Below are 20,109 nucleotides of genomic sequence, written 5' to 3'. Positions count from 1 at the left end.
CAGCTGAACATCTGGCTTACTTTTGTCTGTGATTTTTGCATTCTCCTTTTGTGCCAACCTTTCCATTGTGGTTGCCTTAAATGCACTGATTTTGTGATATCTTTGCCTTCTTTGACATTATTTCAGCTGTGGAGTAACACTACAAGGGCACTCTTCTTTTACACCAGCGGCGCTACAGAATATTACAATCTGACCTTTTCACTGCTGTAGAAAATGTTTGTTTCTCTTGGTATGCAATCTGTAATCTCACTCAGTCTTTTTTTTCAGTCTGCAGTTGTATATTTGCTTGATTATTATAAACTGCTCAAAAAAATTAAAGGAACACTTTAAAAATGCATCAGATCTCAATGGGAAAAAAAATCCTGCTGGATATCTCTCCTGATATGCACTGGGTAATGTGTTAGGAACGAAAGGACGCCACATCGTTTCATGGAAATGAAAATTATCAACCTACAGAGAGCTGAATTCAAAGACACACCGAAAATCAAAGTGAAAAACTGATGTGGCAGGCTTGTCCATTTTGCAGAAATTTCATTGCAGCAACTCCAAATCGTACTCAGTTGTTTGTATTGCCCCCACGTGCGTATATACATGGCTGACAATGTCGGGAACGAGCATGCTCCTAATGAGACGATGGATGGTGTCCTAGGATCTCCTCCCAGATCTGGACCAGGGCATCACTGAGCTCCTGGACAGTCTGAGGTGCAACCTAGCAGCATTGGATGGACCGAAACATAATGTCCCAGAGGTGTTCTACTGGATTGAGGTCAGGCGAGCATGGGGGGCAGTCAATGGTATCATTTCCTTCATCCTCCAGGAACTGCCTGCATACTCTCGCCACATGGGGCCAGGCATTGTCGTGCACCAGGAGGAACCCAGGACCCACTGCACCACCAGAGGGTCCGACAATGGGTCCAAGGATTTCATCCCGATACCTAATGGCAGTAAAGGTGCCGTTGTCTAGCCTGTAGAGGTCTGTGCATCCCTCCTGGGATATGCCTCCCCAACCCACCACCAAACCAGTCATGCTGAACGATGTTACATACAGCATAACATTCTTCACGGCTTCTCCAAACCCTTTCATGTCTGTCACCTGTGCTCAGGGTGAACCTGCTCTCATCTGTGAAAAGCACCTGCCAATTCTGGTATTTTATGGCAAATGCCAATTGAGCTCCACTGTGCCGGGCAGTGAGCACAGGGCCTACTAGAGGATGTCAGGCCCTTAGGCCACCCTCATGAAGTCTGTTTCTTTTGGGCAGAGACCTTCACACCAGTGGCCTGCTGGAGGTAATTTTGTAGGCTCTGGCAGTGCTCATCCTGTTCCTCCTTGCCCAATGGAGCAGATACCAGTCCTACTGATGGGTTAAGGACCTTCTACGGCCCTGTACAGCTCTCCTAGAGTAACTGCCTGTCTCCTGGAATCTCCTCCATGCCCTTCAGACTGTGCTGGGAGACACAAGAAAACCTTGTGGCAATGGCACGTATTAATGTGCCATCCTGGAGAAGTTGGACTACCCGTGCAACCAAACTCTGTAGGGTCCAGTTTTAGACTCATGCTAACAGTAGTGACACTGACTGTAGCCAAATGCAAAACTAGTGAAAAAGCAGTCAGAAAAGATGAGGAGAGAAAAATGTGAATGGCCTCCTTCCTTTAATTTTTTTGAGCAGTATATTTTAAAGTAATTGCTTTATGAATAGAACAGTTAGCATCATAGAAATCAAGAACATTCTAATGCTCACAGGAAGAGTAGCTCACAGATGTGTTCTGAAGTTACTTGTGAGAACTTCATGTCAATCTAAGCAGACAGTAACCTGAGGTAGATTTGAACCCAGCTACTCTGGGCATAAGATGTCTGCATCTCATCTTTAAAAGACAGAACAAGGGCAGTGTTTCTGGGGAAGTTTAAACAGATTGCTGTAAGTTCATACCTTGGTCATCAAAAGCATGAGTCAGTTCGTGTCCCATTACTACTCCAATTCCACCAAAGTTTAAGGATCTGCAAGCACAAACAATCGATACAGGTAAATTGTGGCCAATGAAGACAAACAGGCTGGATGTGGACTGATAGAGGAATAGCCAGGAAACCACAAGCAAATGAGAATACTGATATCATTATTATACTAATCGGCAAAAAAACAATTAGGACAATGTATAACAGAAATACTGGGAAGACAGAGATATTAAAATGTGACATGACGTTTTTATTTGGTTAAGAATGTAAAATTTCTTACTTTGGCCACTTTCTGCTGTAGAAAGGAGCTTGGAGGATCCCTGCAGGAAAGACCATCTCATTTTTAGTGGGGGAGTAGTAGGCATTGACTGTTGGGGGGGTCATACTCCACCTGGGTAAAGATCAAAGCACTCTTAATATGCTAATCTGAGTCATGTGAATGTACGATCAAATGGAAATGATAGAAATAAAACACAGCGGATAGCCATTACTGAATCACAGACAGACAGGCAGGCTAAATATACTAAACAATCAGCAAGCACTTAAAAGAGCATCCTCAGGATCTAATGGTCAATTTTTATTATGATAGATAGATAGATAGATAGATAGATAGATAGATAGATAGATAGATAGATAGATAGATAGATAGATAGATACTTTATTAATCCCAAGGGGAAATTCACATAATCCAGCAGCAGTATACTGATACAAAGAAACAATATTGAATTAAATAGTAATAAAAATGAAAAGAATTAAAATAAAATTAATGTTCGCATTTACTCCCCCGGGTGGAATTGAAGAGTCGCATAGTGTGGGGGAGGAACGATCTTCTCAGTCTGTCAGTGGAGCAGGATGGTGACAAAAGTCTGTCACTGAAGCTACTCCTCTGTCTGGAGATGACACTGTTAAGTGGATGCAGTGGATTCTTCATGATTGACAGGAGTTTGCTTAGTGCCCGTCACTCTGCCACAGATGTTAAACTGTCCAACTTTAATCCTACAATGGAGCCTGCCTTCTTAACAAGTTTGTCCAGGCGTGAGGCGTCTTTCATCTTTATGCTGCCACCCCAGCACACCACCGCGTAGAAGAGGGCACTCGCCACAACCGTCTGGTAGAACATCTGCAGCATCTTACTGCAGATGTTGAAGGATGCCAACCTTCTCAGAAAGTATAGTCTGCTTTGACCTTTCTTACATAGAGCATCAGTATTGGCAGTCCAGTCCAATTTGTCATCCAGCTGCACTCCCAGATATTTAAAGGTCTGCACCCTCTGCACACAGTCACCTCTGATGATCACAGGGTCCATGAGGGGCCTAGGCCTCCTAAAATCCACCACCAGCTCCTTGGTCTTGCTGGTGTTAAGGTGTAAGTGGTTTGAGTCGCACCATTTAACAAAGTCTTTGATTAACTTTCTGTACTCCTCCTCCTGCCCACTCCTGATGCAGCCCACAATAGCAGTGTCATCAGCGAACTTTTGCACGTGGCAGGACTCCGAGTCATATTGGAAGTCTGATGTATATAGATTGAACAGGACCGGAGAAAGTACAGTCCCCTGCGGCGCCCCTGTATTGCTGCACACGATGTCAGACCTGCAGTTCCCAAGACGCACATACTGAGGTCTGTCTGTAAGATAGTCCACAATCCATGCCACCAGGTGTGAATCTACTCCCATCTCAGTCAGCTTATCCCTAAGGAGCAGAGGTTGGATGGTGCTGAAGGCGCTAGAGAAGTCCAAAAACATAATTTTTACAGCACCACTGCCTCTGTCCAGGTGGGAGAGGGATCGATGAAGCATATAGATGCATACTACTACTACTTCTACTACAAATAATATTAATAGTAAAATAATCCATCCATCCATTTTCCAACCCTCTGAATCCGAACACAGGGTCACATGGGTCTGCTGGAGCCAATCCCAGCCAACACAGGGCACAAGGCAGGAACCAATCCTGGGCAGGGTGCCAACCCACCGCAGGACACACGCAAACACACCCACACACCAAGCACACACTAGGGCCAATTTTGAATCGCCAATCCACCTAACCTGCATGTCTTTGGACTGTGGGAGGAAACTGGAGTGCCCGGAGGAAACCCACGCAGACACGGGGAGAACATGCAAACTTCACGCTGGGAGGACCCGGGAAGCAAACCCGGGTCTCCTAACTGCGAGGCAGCAGCGCACCCGTACCGCCCTAGTAAAATAACGTTAGTGGTAATTTTAGTAATAATAATAATAATAATAATAATAATAATAATAATAATAATAATAATCAATTTTATTTATAAGGCACTTTACATTTGTAGTAAACCGCAAAGTGCTACATAAAAAATTTAAACAAAGACACAACAAGATAAAAACAAAGATAAAACAATAATTAGAGGTAATTTTGTTAATATGCTTTCCTAAATAGAAAAGTCTTTAACTGTTTTTTAAAACAGCCCACAATCTGCTGTGTTCTCAAGCTCTCTGGTAGGGCATTCCAGAGCCGTGGAGCAGCAACTGCAAAGTCTCAGCCACCCATTATATGAAGATTGGTCATGGGGGGGCGCGAAGGCGGTAGGTATTTGCAAGACGAAGGTTTCTTGTAGTGGATTGTAATATAAGAAGTTCCTTAAGGTATTGTGGAATATTTCTATGGATACACTGATGAGTGAGCAAACAAAGTTTGTATTCAATATGGAGGTGAATAGGGAGCCAATGAAGTGAGCGAAGGATTGGTGAAATATGTTCATATTTCCGCACCCTCATTAGGATCCTTGTAGCACTATTTTGGATTTGTTGGAGATTTTGAAGGCTCTTGTTGGGGATCCTGATGAGGAGTGCATTACAATAGTCAAGCCTGGAGAAGACAAAGGCATGAACCAGCTTTTCAGTATCACAAAGGGAAAGGCAGGGACAGAGTCTGGCTTTGTTTTGAAGATGAACGACTGCAATTTTACAGAGGTGATGGACATGTGTATCAAATGACATATGGGAGTCTAATTTGACACCCTAATTAGTAACAGAAGGGGAGAAAGTAATGGTATGACCAGAAAAGGAAATACAATTAAAGGAGGAACCAAGTTGATGAGGGGGTACCAATTAAAAGAGCTTCAGTTTTGGTGCTGTTCATTAAGAAAGTTCTTGGACATCCAAGCCTCAAACTCATCCAAGATTTTCTGGAGAGACACAGTACCAAAGGAGTCCAGTCTTCATCTCAGATCACTGGATAGCATCCATGTCTCGCAACCATATAGCAAGACAGGAAGCACCAGAACTCTAAAGACTTGGACCTTCATCCTTTTGCATAGATATCGTTAGCGCCACACACCCCTTTCCAGTGACCTCATGACTCCCACCCCCATGCTCTCCCAATCCGTCTACTGACTTCATAGGAAGAGTCACCAGAGACATGAATGTCATTACCAAGGTAAGTAAACCTCTCAACAAGGTCAACACTCTCTCCGCAAACTGACACACTGCTGATGACTGTGCCCAAGAGGTCACCCAAGAGGTCATTAAAGGCCTGGATCTTTGTTTTTATCCAGGACACTCGCAAGCCCAGACACTCAGACTCCTCGCTCAGTCTCTCGAGCGCCACGATCAGAGCCTCCATTGACTCCGTAAAGATCACAGCATTGTCAGCAAAGTCAAGATCTGTGAACCTTTCTTCACCAACAGATGCCCCACAGCTGCTGGACCCCATGACCTTGCCCAACACCCAGTCCATACAAGCATTGAACAAAGTAGGAGCAGAAACACACCCCTGACGAACCCCAGAATCAACTGGGAAAAACACAGAGGTCCTGCCTCCACTCTGCACAGCACTCACAGTACCAGTGTACAGGCCGGCCATGATGGCCAGCAACCTCAAGGGGATCCCGCGAATCCTCAGGATGTCCCACAGGGCAGCTCGATCAACTGAGTTGAATGCTTTGTAAAAATTGACAAAGGCTGCAAAGAAACTCTGCTAATATTCGCATTTGCGCTCCGCTCAGTGCCAGGATGCGGTCGATGGTAGACTTCTTAGGTGTAAAAACCAGACTGTTCCAGTCGTTGGTAGGTGAGCAAGTGATCATGGATCCTATTGAGGACGACCCTAGCAAGGACCTTACCCAGCACCAAGAGCAGTGTTATCCCCTGTAGTTGCTGCAATCCAGGGGCCTCATGCATAACGCTGTGCATAGAATTCGCACTATAACATGACGTAAGCACAAAAGCCGAAATGTGCTTATGCCCAGAAAAATCCAAATGCATAAATCTGTGCATACGCCCACTTCCGCGTTCTTCCACTCCATAAATCCCAATCAGCGTGAAAACTAACGCGCCTTCTGTCCCATCCCGTCTCCTCCCAGAATTAAGCCTCTTTGAATATGCAAATCAATATAAATAGCCCTTAAGCTCAGCATTTTGTGAAAAGGCAACGGCAAAAGCAAGAGGGAAAATAGAAGAATTTCAGCGAATACCAAGCGGAGGCAAAGAAAAACGTACTATTTGTTGGTTTAAACAGTGGTATAATCAACAAAAGGAAGTTGATTGAGTGACATAGCGTGTTGGAGTAACTTGAAAGCTCAAGTTCACAAAGTCGCACAGAGCTCGAAATAAAAAAGAAGTTGTCAGATATCAAAGTCGCCATGAAAAGGCAAGACGTAGCACACCATCTGAGTGTCATATGAAAGCTTATTAGGGTACAGAGAAAAAAAGGCACATAGTAGGTAAAGAGCACGAAATGTTAAGTTCAATCTCGAAATTTCCACTTTAATCACATAGTTTATTTTGTCATTAAAGTAGAACATCATAAACCTCATCTTAAAATTGTTAAATTTACTAGTTCCTCAAATCCCATCGTAACTAAAGTAGCACGTTAAATGCTTTGTTTTGTATTTGATCTTTTGCTCTATGTGTGTGAATCACTACGTGCTTCCGCTTTCTCTTTCTCCGACTGGACACAGAATCCATTGCATTCATGATATTACAGCTCTCTGAATAATTAAAATACTGAGATGTATACGTGATATCTTTTTCATGATGATAGGAGTTAAAGCATGTCATTAAACGGGAACACGGTGCATGATTGTGTGCGACCTTCGATGAAATTATTGCAGCTGTACTGTCTCTTTCAAACGTACTAATCTCCAATTCCTGTCCTAACTTTTCTTTCTCCAAATACCCAATCGCCACACAATCAGCTCTGTAATAGACGTTAAGCCATCTGTAAGCTTACAACAACGATTCTTCAAATCTTTTAAGGAACATTAAAATATCTTTGTAGTACAAGTTTAATTATTCTACCCATCTATCCTTCCAGTGTCGCGTCAGCACCAGAAAGAATACAGCACAAAGTAGAATCAATCCGTGAACTAGCTAGCGCTGCGGCACCTGTCCTCACATGTTTAATTATTAACAATACAGATTATTTAAATGAAGTTAAAGTATTATCAATATAATATAATCAACGTATTTTGCTGAATTTCATCTTAAAAATGATATCGTCATCATATGTAAATACGTGCTTTATAAAGTGGCGCAGGTTGTGCGATATTATAACTGTAGTGCAAGTTTACAGTGGGGTGATGGTACTTATAAGTACAAACAGTTCTACAAGGTGCACTTGATGGACTGATTGATTGTTTAAAGTTCTTGGGGTGAAACTGTTTCTGAACGGCGAGGTCTGTACAGGAAAGTCTGTGAAGCGTTTTGCCGTGACTGAGGCAGCGTGTGCTTGATGCTGTATAACCGATAATTCTCTTTCCGATCAGCTGCTGCTGTGATTCCCCACTCAGATACAGTGATATAAATACTCCCGAGTGGTGCAGTGAGAGTAATATGGAAAAAGATGATCCGCTGTGGCAACACCTAACGGGAGCAGCTGAAAGAAGAAGAAGAAGGTGCAGTGAGAGTAACAACGCTAAAGCAGTTATGGTATTTGGAATACTATGGCTATTCCCTGGACCATTATATTGTTACAGGTTAATTACAATCAGATTCATTACACTGATAAACAATATGCGATTAGTTTCAGTGTATTTCTAAAGCTGTGTCAGGAAAATAAAGAGTAACCACACAGGAACAGTAGCACTGCTATGACGCTGGGTGCCGCCAGTCTGCAAAACCGAGCGGAGAACTTGCGTACGACAGGGTATGAGGTACCGTGGAAATGTGCGTGGCTTTACGCCAAGTTTAGGTTTTATAGATCGCGATTTGAACATGGAAACGTTCTTATGCAACATTTCTGTGCGTACGCACCGTTTATGCATGAAGCCCCAGGCGATCACCCTTCCCTTTCCAGATAGGGGTGACAAGTCCTGTTTTCCAGTCAGTTGGGATGATGGCAGTCTCTCAAATGGAAGCAAAGATTGCTTGAAATGCCAGGAGTACAGCCTTACCATCCGCCTGGAGAAGTTCATCCTGGATACCACAGATCCCTGCAGCCTTTCCCCCCCTCAGCTGGTTCACCACCTGCGCAATCTCAGTGAGATTGGGTGGTTCACAGCTAATTGTACGCTGCTATGCTAACAACAAGTCATGGATTACAAATGACATCAAGGGCCTTTTAAACCAGAAAAAAGGGCTTTTAAAGGCGGTGATCAACATGAGCTCAATCCCGTGCAGAAGGAGAAAGCTGGAGCAGAAGTTGCAGAATAACAGCATGAAGGGAGTGTGGGATGGGATGATGATCATCATTGGCTGCCACCATTGAGAGACGTGGAGAGAGCAAACCAGATGAACAACTTCTTTAACAGGTTTGACCACCCTAACCCACTCTCACCTCAGAGTACTGCATCCTCCACCCATCCTTCTGCTGATACCAGCATAGGAGAGGGTTTCCCCTCCATCCACAATTACAACAGCCCAGGTAAGCAGAGAGCTGAGGAGACTTCTTGCCAGCAAAGCAGTGGGTCCAGATGGAGTATTGCCACGACTGCTGAAGGCCTGTGCATTGGAGCTGGGGAGTCCTCTACAGTGCATCTTCAACCTGAGCCTGGAACAGGGGAGAGTCCCGAGGCTTTGGAAAACATCTTGCATCACCCCAGTCCCAAAGGTATCACGTCCTGGTAAGCTGAATGACTTCCGGCCTGTCGCTCTGACGTCACATGTGATGAAGACCATGGAGCGGCTGCTGCTTCACCACCTGAGGCCACAGGTCCGCCACGCCCTTGACCCTCTGCAGTTTGCATACCAGGAGAAGGTGGGAGTGGAGAATGCCATCATCTGTATGCTAAACCGATCCCTCTCCCACTTGGACAAAGGCAGTGGTGCTGTAAGAATTATGTTTCTGGACTTCTCTAGCGTCTTCAACACCATCCAACCTCGGCTCCTTAGTGACATGCTGACAAAGATAGGAGTAGATTCATACCTGGTGGCATGGATCATGGGCTATCTTAAAGACTGACCTCAATATGTGCGTCTCAGGAACTGCAGGTCTGACATTGTGGTCAGCAGCACAGGAGCGCCGCAGGGGACTGTACTTTCTCCGGTCCTGTTCAGCCTATATACATCGGACTTTCAATACAACTCAGAGTCCTGCCACATGCAAAAGTTCACTGACGACACTGTGGGCTGCATCAGGAGTGGGCAGGATGAGGAGTATAAGAACCTAATCAAGGACTTTGTTAAATGGTGCGACTCAAACCACCTACACCTGAACATCGGCAAAACCAAGGAGCTGGTGGTGGATTTTAGGAGGCCCAGGGCCCTCCCGGACCCCGTGATTATTAGAGGTGACTGTGTGCTGAGGGTACAGACATATACATACAGTGAAACCTCGGTTCACAACCATAATTCATTCCAAAACTCTGGTCGTAAACCGATTTGGTCGTGAACTGAAGTAATTTCCCCCATAGGATTGTATGTAGATACAATTAATCTGTTCCAGACCGTACGAACTGTATGTAAATATATATTTTTTAAGATTTTTAAGCAGAAATATAGTTAATAATACCATAGAATGCACAACGTAATATTAAACTAAATGTAAAAACATTGAATAACACTGAGAATACCTTGAACAACAGAGAAAACTAACACTGCAAGAGTTTGTGCTATAGCGCTATGAACTGCTCGCTAAAAACACTTTTTTTAATGAGTTTTAAGCACAGGGGAAAAAAATATTTACATTTGAAAAATCCGTAATTTAATAAACCACCAAGAAAAATAACACTGCAACAATGCACGCTACGAACCGATCGCTGTAAACAGACGTGAAGTGGAGGTTAAAATCCAATAGAAAAAAGTCTTCATTAAATACGAGGTTAAAACAATGCTCGGATCTGTCTCATTAAAAACAACCCTGGTGCATTCTTTAACTGCCTTCTCAGCCTTATGCGTCCAGCCGTGTCTCTCTCTCTCTCACGTGTGTGTTTCTCTCTAGCGTGCGTCTGTGTGTGTGTCTCTCTCTCGCGCACGTCTTGTGTGTGTCTCTCTCGCGTGCATCTTGTGTGTGTCTCTCTCTCACGCGCATCTTGTGTGTGTGTCTCTCTTGCGAGCGTCTGTGTGTGTGTCTCTCTCTTGCGCGCGCGTGTCTGTGTGTTTCTCTCTCACTGCACAGGGAATGCACAGGGAGAGACTGAACACTTGCGGAAATCATCGGCGAGCACAAACCGAAAGTGAAACTGGCTTGTTTGTATACCGAGTGTGTGGTCGTGAACAGATGCATAAGTTTGGCGAACTTTTTGGTCGTAAACCGATCTGTATGTGTTCTGAGACGTTCGTGAACCGAGGTTCCACTGTACCTGGGAGTGCAGCTAGATAATAAATTGGATTGGACTGCCAATACTGATGCTCTGTGCAAGAGAGGACAGAGTCGACTATACTTCCTTAGAAGGCTGGTGTCCTTCAGCATCTGCAATAAGATGCTGCAGATATTCTATCAGACGGTTGTGGCGAGTGCCTTCTTCTATGCAGTGGTGTGCTGGGGAGGCAGCATAAAGAATAGGGACACCTCACGCCTGGACAAACTGGTGAGCAACTGAGCTGGACAGTTTGACATCTGTGGCAGAGCGACGGGCGCTGATCAGGCTCCTGTCAATCATGTAGAATCCACTGCATCTACTGAACAGGATCATCTCCAGACAGAGGAGCAACTTCAGCGACAGACTGCTGTCACCATCCTGCTCCACTGATAGACTGAGGAGATCGTTCCTCCACCACACTATGCAACTCTTCATTTCCACCCGGGGGGGTAAACATTAACATTATACAAGATTATAGACTGTTATACCTGCCTCGCACTCTCCACCTTGCATTTTTTAACTTGCACTGCGCTTTTATTGCTCTTTAATTAATATTGTTTTTTATCAGTATACTGCTGCTGGAGTATGGGAACTTCCCTTTGGGGATTAATAAAGTATCTATCTATCTATCTATCTATCTATCTATCTATCTATCTATCTATCTATCTATCTATCTATCTATTTGTCTGTCTGTCTGTCTGTCTGTCTGTCTGTCTGTCTGTCTGTCTGTCTGATCAGCCTCAAGAACTGTGGACCCAGAGATATCCAATGTCCTAGCCGGAGGATCAACTTTGAACAACTACTCAAAGTAGTCAGCCCAGAGGGTCAGAACTGCAGTGTCATCAGTAAGGACCGTTCCATCAGCTGCCCTGACTGCGACTCTCGGAGGAACAGATTCAGATGTGCGTAATGCTTCGATTCCTCTGTAAACAGGACGTGGGTCGCTACACCACAGATGGTGTGTCACTTGCTCACAGATTCCTCTAATAAGCGCCTCTTTATCTGCCCTCAGAGCCATCCTTCTCAGTTCCTGGTACAGACCAGAGTTGCCACTGAGCCGTGCGCTGCGACTCCTCTCAATGATATCCAGGGTGCCCTACGAAATGAAACACCTCCTTCTGGGAACACTGGTAACACCAACAGAACCCTCAGGGTTTTGTCATGGAAGGTCTCCCACATCACATTAGGATTGGCAGTCGTATAATAGTAATAATTATACCTCATAATAAAAATAATGCATTATAAAATATAAACCAAAAAATCTTCTTGAACCTGCTTAATCCAACTATATACAGTATACTCATACAATTAAAGCAAATATAGCAAAACCTGCAATAAATCCTTTAAAAAAGTTTCAGATGCACTTGTACACATTAACTGTTGTTCAATTTTGCATTTCAGCAGTATCTTACTGCCTAAGTAAACTCGTTCTTGTTTATCTGCCACTTACTGTAGTCTTAAGTTTACTTGTTCACCTTTTATCGTTTATTTACATCCAAGTTCAGCTTGCACTCACTAAAATGTTCTTGCTAACCTAAAGATGTACTGAAGCTGCACTGACTCCGAGCGAGAGAGTAAGGTTATTTAAATGATAAGGATTTTGAGATGAAAAGTAGACAGGAACGAGCCAAGCTCATAGCCAAAAGTCTGTTGTTGATATTAAAATTGTTACTGACCAAAACGCTTAGCACAGCAGAATCCCGATTATCTGAGGTAATGTGGACTGATGTTACCTCAGATAATTGAAACATCAGATAAAACGGATGGCTGCTTTTCTCCTCATTCCAACTGTTTTATAGCTTTACTTACAGTACATACAGATAGTAAAAAAGAGTGTTTTGCAACAACGATACAGTGATAGCGTAGCAACAAATGTGAACAGCGAGAACACTAGAAGCAAGATGGCTCTAACAGAAGCCTGCAGTACAGTATCTATGCGGGCACCCGAGACGTCAGTCATGAAATGCCCTTTGAGTCAGATAACTCACCCACAACCATAATCTTAACCACAGTGTAAATGAGCATTTGATGGGCATTTTGTGGTTGACAATGTAGGCATTGCGTGGTGATGGGGCATTGGATGACTGGCCTCATAGGTATTATGGACTGCAATTACACTCTGTTGGTGGAAGCAGACTGGCTTGGAGTTCTGTAGAGAACTGTGGGTATGGAAACAAAGGGACATGAGTCACATATAGCCGCAACTGGGCTGATGGACTTTGCCATGTGACAGTGTGTACTTGTTTGGCGGGCGCATGGCTTGAAACTTATAAACTGTTTACCGTATTTTTGGAATTTTCCATTTTGTTTGTCATATCACGCGGAAAACTGAAAATGCAGATGCTGACATCTACTATATTTTACTCAGATAAATAATGCTGAATTGCTTGTTAAATGACACACATTTTTGAGTTGGCTAAATTATACAAAGTAACGTGAACATTGACATTTCTAACTGAAAAGGATAAGGAAAAGGACCCCTTCAACAATCTGCCATGTTTTATTAAATAAATAATTGTGCAGGTAACAGTTTCATTTTATGTTCTAAAAGCTATGCATTGTATTATATCTCATGTATTACAATGTATAATACAATAGCTTTGAATGTTGGCCCTCACATAAAATAGAAAATTTTAAAAGTAAATTAAACTGGCTTTAAACTCCAATATGTTTGGATGATATTAATACTAACAGACAGTACAGGGTCTTAGGGTCATTACTGTCATGAGTACAATGAAACTCTCACATGCATGTGCTAATCAACATGCAATATGTCGCCACTCTCCGGCACCATTGTAGTACCATGATTAAGGATACTTGAAAGAATTACATGGAGAAGATGCTGAATGAGAAGATGGGCTAATGATGCTCAATTTGAGGATATCGAAGGACTGGGTTGTATGTTTTCAAAAGAGCAGGTTGTTAAAGGACTAAAACAATGAAAGTAAAGCAGCAGGCCCAACTGGAATGGTGGAAGAAATGCAGAAGGCAGCAGAAGTTCCAGGAGCTGAAAGGTTGCTAGACCTGTGCAACAAGATTGTGTATGAAGTGAGGATTAATGAAGACTGGAAAAGAACTGTGCTCATTTTAATATACAAAGGAACGTGTGAACTACTGGAGTGTGGCTCATATTGAGTGATCAAGCTTTTGAAGCAGATACTGAAGATGGTTGAGAAAGTGTTAGAGAAAAGAATCAGGGATCAGGTAAAAGACAAATGATTTTGGAGGAATGGTTAGCATCTACAGTGGTTTAAATGTACGAAGAAGCACTAACTGTGGTCAAGAGTGCAGTTAGAGATAATCAAAGTTTTGATGTGAAGGTGGGGCTGCATCAGGATTCATTCTGAGTGCACTGATTTTTGTCATAGTGATGGAGGTGGTAGCCAGAGAAGTGTGTGAAGGATTTCCATGAATGTGCTTGTGTACCAATGATCCTGGTAAAAAAGAAATTGTAAATGAAAGGCTGTTTACAAGCAAAAGACCTCAAGGTAGATTCAAGAAAGACCAAGCTGATGGTTGGAGGTGAAGGTACAGGATGCGTGTTGTGGGACAACTCCACGCTGGGAGGACCAAGGGGGCAAGTGTGGCAACTCCCCTGGGTTGCAGCGGTGCCTCAGGCTCCCGCAGGGGTTCGTGGGAGTTGGGATGTGGGTGCAGCCCTGTTGGGATCCGCAGGAGCCACCAGGGGGTGCTACAGCAGGAGCTGCTAAGCCCTTATGGGCAGTTCTTCCATCACTCCCGGAAGTACCGCCAGAAATACACCATCAAGTACCTGGACCACTTCCGGGTGCCTGATAAAAGGAGCCAGCAGCCACTACTCAGGGAGTCAGTGTCGGGAGGAGGAAGATGAAGCTTGACCAGAGTAGTGGAAAGGAGAAGAGAAAGAGAAACAGAAAAGAAAGTATTGTGTATGTAGCTTTGGACCGTGCGGTGCCTGTGGGAAATGGGGAAGGCGTTTTTACATGAAGCTTTTAAAAGTAAACTTTAGACCTCTCCATTTGTCTAAAGATTTGATCTGAAAAATGAACCCACCTAACTCACAAAGTAGGAGACAGTCTGCACTTACAGCAGAAGTGAACGCAGGCATAATAAAACTTACTGTTCACGATTGGGGGCTTTTCTCAGCTGATCCACCATCACCTTTGCTGAAAAGTTATAATACTGCATCACATTCTGGAAATAGAGGTCTGACACCACTTCATACTACAAAAGAAGGAAAAAACAATCTGAAGAAACATGAAATTTACCATGAATTGTAATTACTCACATCCAGGATTCACACCAAATCTAAATGAGAGCTGCCTCTCGTATTCAAAGGTAGAACTAGACCTTTGACCACCAGGAAGACAGAAGGACCTGTTAAAGCTCAGTATGTGACATAAAGTGCTGATTACAACAGATTTGGTTTCTAGACTTGGTGGAGAGGCCTAACTGGTGCTTTTCTTTAGACATAAGACATAATCTGAAGGTATAAGATGCATGTTGAACAAAACGAGTCTATTAATTAGAGTCACTGCAGAATATAATTACCACTTACTAGAATTTGAAAGCTGATCAGTTCTAAAACATAAGACTACATGCATATTAATATTTTGATGGACATTTGGAATACAGAATAAGACATTAACAAGTATTTGTTGTTATTAGACTTCTTAGGTACTGTTTTACTTACATCATTAAACACTTTATCCAGTTCTTTGTTGTCCATAATGAATTTTGGGTAACCAATCATGTTATATATAGCATCAGCCTAGGTAAAGAAAGACAGCAGTTTGAAAATGGAAAAAAAACTGTCAGGAATGATTTCACATATAAATAGATATAAATAGAGGGTGCAGCAGACCGTGATCCTTTATCAGTAAAACACATTTCATCCTCAAATTTTAATCCAGATTTTATATCTACAGTGGTGTGAAAAACTATTTGCCCCCTTCCTGATTTCTTATTCTTTTGCATGTTTGTCACACAAAATGTTTCTGATCATCAAACACATTTAACCATTAGTCAAATATAACACAAGTAAACACAAAATGCAGTTTTAAATGATGGTTTTATTATTTAGGAAAAAAAATCCAAACCTACATGGCCCTGTGTGAAAAAGTAATTGCCCCCTTGTTCAAAAATAACCTAACTGTGGTGTATCACACCTGAATTCAATTTCCGTAGCCACCCCCAGGCCTGATTACTGCCACACCTGTTTCAATCAAGAAATCACTTAAATAGGAGCTGCCTGACACAGAGAAGTAGACCAAAAGCACCTCAAAAGCTAGACATCATGCCAAGATCCAAAGAAATTTAGGAACAAATGAGAACAGAAGTAATTGAGATCTATCAGTCTGGTAAAGGTTATAAAGCCATTTCTAAAGCTTTGGGTCTCCAGCGAACCACAGTGAGAGCCATTATCCACAAATGGCAGAAACATGGAACAGTGGTGAACCTTCCCAGGAGTGGCCGGCCGACCAAAATTACCCCAAGAGCGTAGAGACGACTCATCCGAGAGGTCACAAAAGACCCCAGGACAACGTCTAAAGAACTGCAGGCCGCAGTTGCCTCAATTAAGGTCAGTGTTCACGACTCCACCATAAGAAAGAGACTGGGCAAAAACGGCCTGCGTGGCAGATTTCCAAGACGCAAACCACTGTTAAGCAAAAAGAACATTAGGGCTCGTCTCAACTTTGCTAAGAAACATCTCAATGATTGCCAAGACTTTTGGGAAAATACCTTGTGGACTGATGAGACAAAAACTTTTTGGAAGGCAAAGTCCCGTTACATCTGGCGTAAAAGGAACACAGCATTTCAGAAAAAGAACATCATACCAACAGTAAAATATGGTGGTGGTAGTGTGATGGTCTGGGGTTGTTTTGCTGCTTCAGGACCTGGAAGGCTTGCTGTGATAGATGGAACCATGAATTCTACTGTCTACCAAAAAATCCTGAAGGAGAATGTCCGGCCATCTGTTCGTCAACTCAAGCTGAAGCGATCTTGGGTGCTGCAACAGGACAATGACCCAAAACACACCAGCAAATCCACCTCTGAATGGCTGAAGAAAAACAAAATGAAGACTTTGGAGTGGCCTAGTCAAAGTCCTGACCTGAATCCAATTGAGATGCTATGGCATGACCTTAAAAAGGCGGTTCATGCTAGAAAACCCTCAAATAAAGCTGAATTACAACAATTCTGCAAAGATGAGTGGGACAAAATTCCTCCAAAGCGCTGTAAAAGACTCATTGCAAGTTATCGCAAACGCTTGATTGCAGTTATTGCTGCTAAGGGTGGCCCAACCAGTTACAGTATTAGGTTCAGGGGGCAATTACTTTTTCACACAGGGCCATGTAGGTTTGGATTTTTTTTCTCCCTAAATAATAAAAACCATCATTTAAAAACTGCATTTTGTGTTTACTTGTGTTATATTTGACTAATGGTTAAATGTGTTTGATGATCAGAAACATTTTGTGTGACAAACATGCAAAAAAATAAGAAATCAGGAAGGGGGCAAATAGTTTTTCACACCACTGTATACTCACGTATAAGTCGAGTCTTGAAACCTGAAAAATCAATTATAAAATCAGACCCCGACTTATACTCCCGTTCAAAAATACGACACTTAAACAGTGCAAATGTTGCTTCGGGATATTTTGGGTATTACTGTGTGGTCACGTAGGCACAATAGGTAGAAAAAGAGGCAGTGTGTTCTGTGGTTACTCTCTCAGGTTGTCTTTAGTATATCATAATCTCTTGGATCAATAGCGTGAGTTTTCTGCATTCAACTTTTACAACCAACATTATAAAATACCAGAAATAATACAGTAAAATCAAGCCCTGACTTATCCGCGGGAGAACTTAAACGTGAGTATATACGGTAAATAAGTCAGTGTCTACCATACCACATCCAGGGATGATATGTCTCTTTATTCCTGATGCTACCAAGATAGGCTGTATTCCCCCAACTGTCATGAATCTTTTTTTTATGGATAAGACTTTACTAATTCTGTACATTTCTATCACTTAAGTTTTATTACTATCTATTAATAACATTACCGTTTGCATTGGCATTATTTGGTTTGTATTGTTTTCTTTCTATCCCTGCTATTTTGTGAAATTATTTCATAGCCAAGGCAAAGATGTTTATGGCTGCGATGTCCTTTGCCAGTTACATAACATGTGTTGCTGTGTGATGACATCATCAGCTGTAGACTATAAAAATGGAGGTATAATAGTCTAAATGTCATAGATGTGGGATAAGAACTCAAACAAAAACAGATCTGTTGGTGGGTGATTTAGTTAAGAACAGGCTTTCAGTTAGGATTAAGACCTTAAGTCGTGAAATATGGCTAGAATTTTTGGTACTCATCGGACAGTCAGAGTTTCTAACTTTTCTGACTTGTCGCTTGATTATGTCACTTCTCAAATGTGACAAATACTTCATCTCCTGATCTATTATTTTTATAGCGTTTTTCCTGCGCAGTTCTCTTTTGCAAATGAAAGCATCACCCCATGGCCCTTGTACTAGATGCTGGGGTTAAGAAAACAGTTGTGTGGATAGTTATACCAGCCTTAAAACCATTATTACTAAGGCTCACACCTATGTTCTTTACCCCATATTGTGTTCTTTTATTTATCCTGCAAGTGCATAGCAACCAAATTCAATGAATTCTCTCGTTGCAGGAATTGACTTAGGTTAATTTGACCTCTCCAGTGTATTTCATTCTACTGAAAGGTGCTTACCGTAAAAGAACAAATTCCAGTCATGTTTTTCATATTTTGTAATACAAATACTGTATATGGTACTTATTTGATATAATTTATAGCACTGGCTCGTTAGTTTGACACCTACAGGGTTTAGTTTATGTAATTTAAAAATAAATATTAATTGAATAATGAGGAATTCTTATTGATATCAAGTAGATATTTCACTGCATTGTGGACAAAAGAAGCTCACTAAACCAGCTTAAGAGGGAGCATGGCACCATGGAAAGTTAGGCTAAGCCACCCACTGTGGAATAACAGCAGTGGCCACCAACAGTTAGGTGACATTTTTAAATATGCAATCTGATAATTCAGCATTTGGTGTATTTTCATTAGGTACAGTGGGCTGAGAAAGTTTTCCTTCATTTCTGCCCATTTTATTGGGTTGTACATTTCATTTTAAATTGGTACATTTGCCATTTGTACCCATCAATCTATATACTCAATACAGCATAACGTTATGGGAAAGAGTAGTGGAAGCTACGTTGAAAAAGGGAGGTGATGATTAGTGAGCAGCAGTGTGGTTTCATGCCAAGAGAGAACACCACAGATGCGATGTTTGCTCTGAGGGTGTTGATGGAGTAGTATAGGGAAGGCCAGAAGGGGTTGCATTGCGTCTTTGTGGACCTGGAGAAAGCATATGACAGGGTGCCTCGTGAGGAGTTGTGGTATTGTATGAGGAAGTCGGGAGTGGCAGAGAAGTATGTAAGAGTGGTACAGGATATGTACGAGGGAAGTGTGACCGTGGTAAGGTCTGCGGTAGGAGTGACAGATGCATTCAACATGGAGGTGGGATTACATCAGGGATCGGCCTTGAGCCCTTTCTTATTTGCAATGGTGGTGGACAGGTTGACAGACTGCTGTCTTGCTGATGACATTGTGATCTGTAGCGATAGTAGGGAGCAGGTTGAGGAGACTCTGGAGAAGTGGAGATATGCTCTAGAGAGGAGAGGAACAAAACAGAATAAATGTGTGTGAATAAGAGGGAGGTCAGTGGAATGGTGAGGATGCAGGGAGTAGAGCTGGCAAAGGTGGATGAGTTTAAATACTTGGAATCAACAATACAGAGTAACAGGGATTGTGGAAGAGAGGTGAAAAAGAGAGTGCAGGCAGGGTGGAATGGGTGGAGAAGAGTGTCAGGAGTGATTTGTGACAGACAGATATCAGCAAGAGTGAAAGGGAAGGTCTACAGGACGGTAGTGAGAACAGCTTTGTTATATGGGTTGCAGATGGTGGCAATGACCAGAAACCAGGAGACAGAGCTGGAGGTGGCAGAGTTAAAGATGCTAAGATTTGCAATGGGTGTGACAAGGATGGATAGGATTAGAAATGAGTACATTAGAGGGTCAGCTTAAGTTGGATGGTTGGGAGACAAAGTCAGAGAGGCGAGATTGCGCTGGTTTGGACATGTGCAGAGGAGAGATGTTGAGTATATTGGGAGAAGGATGCTAAGGATAGAGCTGCCAGGCAAGAGGAAAAGAGGAAGGCCTAACAGAAGGTTTATGGATGTGGTGAGAGAGGACATGCAGGTGATGGGTGTAACAGAACAAGATTCAGGGGACAGAAAGATATGGAAGAAGATGATCCACTGTGGCAACCCCTAACAGGGGCAGCTGAAAGAAGAAGGAGAAGAATCTATATACTCAATAACCCATAAAGTGAAAACATGTTTTCAGAAAGGTTTGCAAATTTCTCTATT

General features: G+C 42.6%; 1 protein-coding gene across 4 annotated transcripts in view; it reads right to left on the bottom strand.

The window, feature by feature from the left end:
• Nucleotides 1-20,109, bottom strand: part of ece1 (endothelin converting enzyme 1) — a 336,078-nt gene that overhangs the window by 14,399 nt on the left and 301,570 nt on the right. For all 4 annotated transcript variants that reach the window (XM_039755712.1, XM_039755711.1, XM_039755709.1 and 1 more), the window contains 4 exons: nucleotides 15,337-15,414; nucleotides 14,764-14,867; nucleotides 2,233-2,343; nucleotides 1,930-1,997 (listed from right to left, as the gene is read on the bottom strand). In XM_039755712.1, coding sequence (XP_039611646.1) covers nucleotides 1,930-1,997; nucleotides 2,233-2,343; nucleotides 14,764-14,867; nucleotides 15,337-15,414 — 361 coding nt within the window. The remainder of the gene's footprint in view (nucleotides 1-1,929; nucleotides 1,998-2,232; nucleotides 2,344-14,763; nucleotides 14,868-15,336; nucleotides 15,415-20,109) is intronic.

This window comes from Polypterus senegalus, chromosome 6 (genome assembly GCF_016835505.1).
Source record: "Polypterus senegalus isolate Bchr_013 chromosome 6, ASM1683550v1, whole genome shotgun sequence".
Taxonomy (NCBI): domain Eukaryota; kingdom Metazoa; phylum Chordata; class Cladistia; order Polypteriformes; family Polypteridae; genus Polypterus; species Polypterus senegalus.
This window is presented reverse-complemented; position numbering and strand designations above follow the sequence as displayed.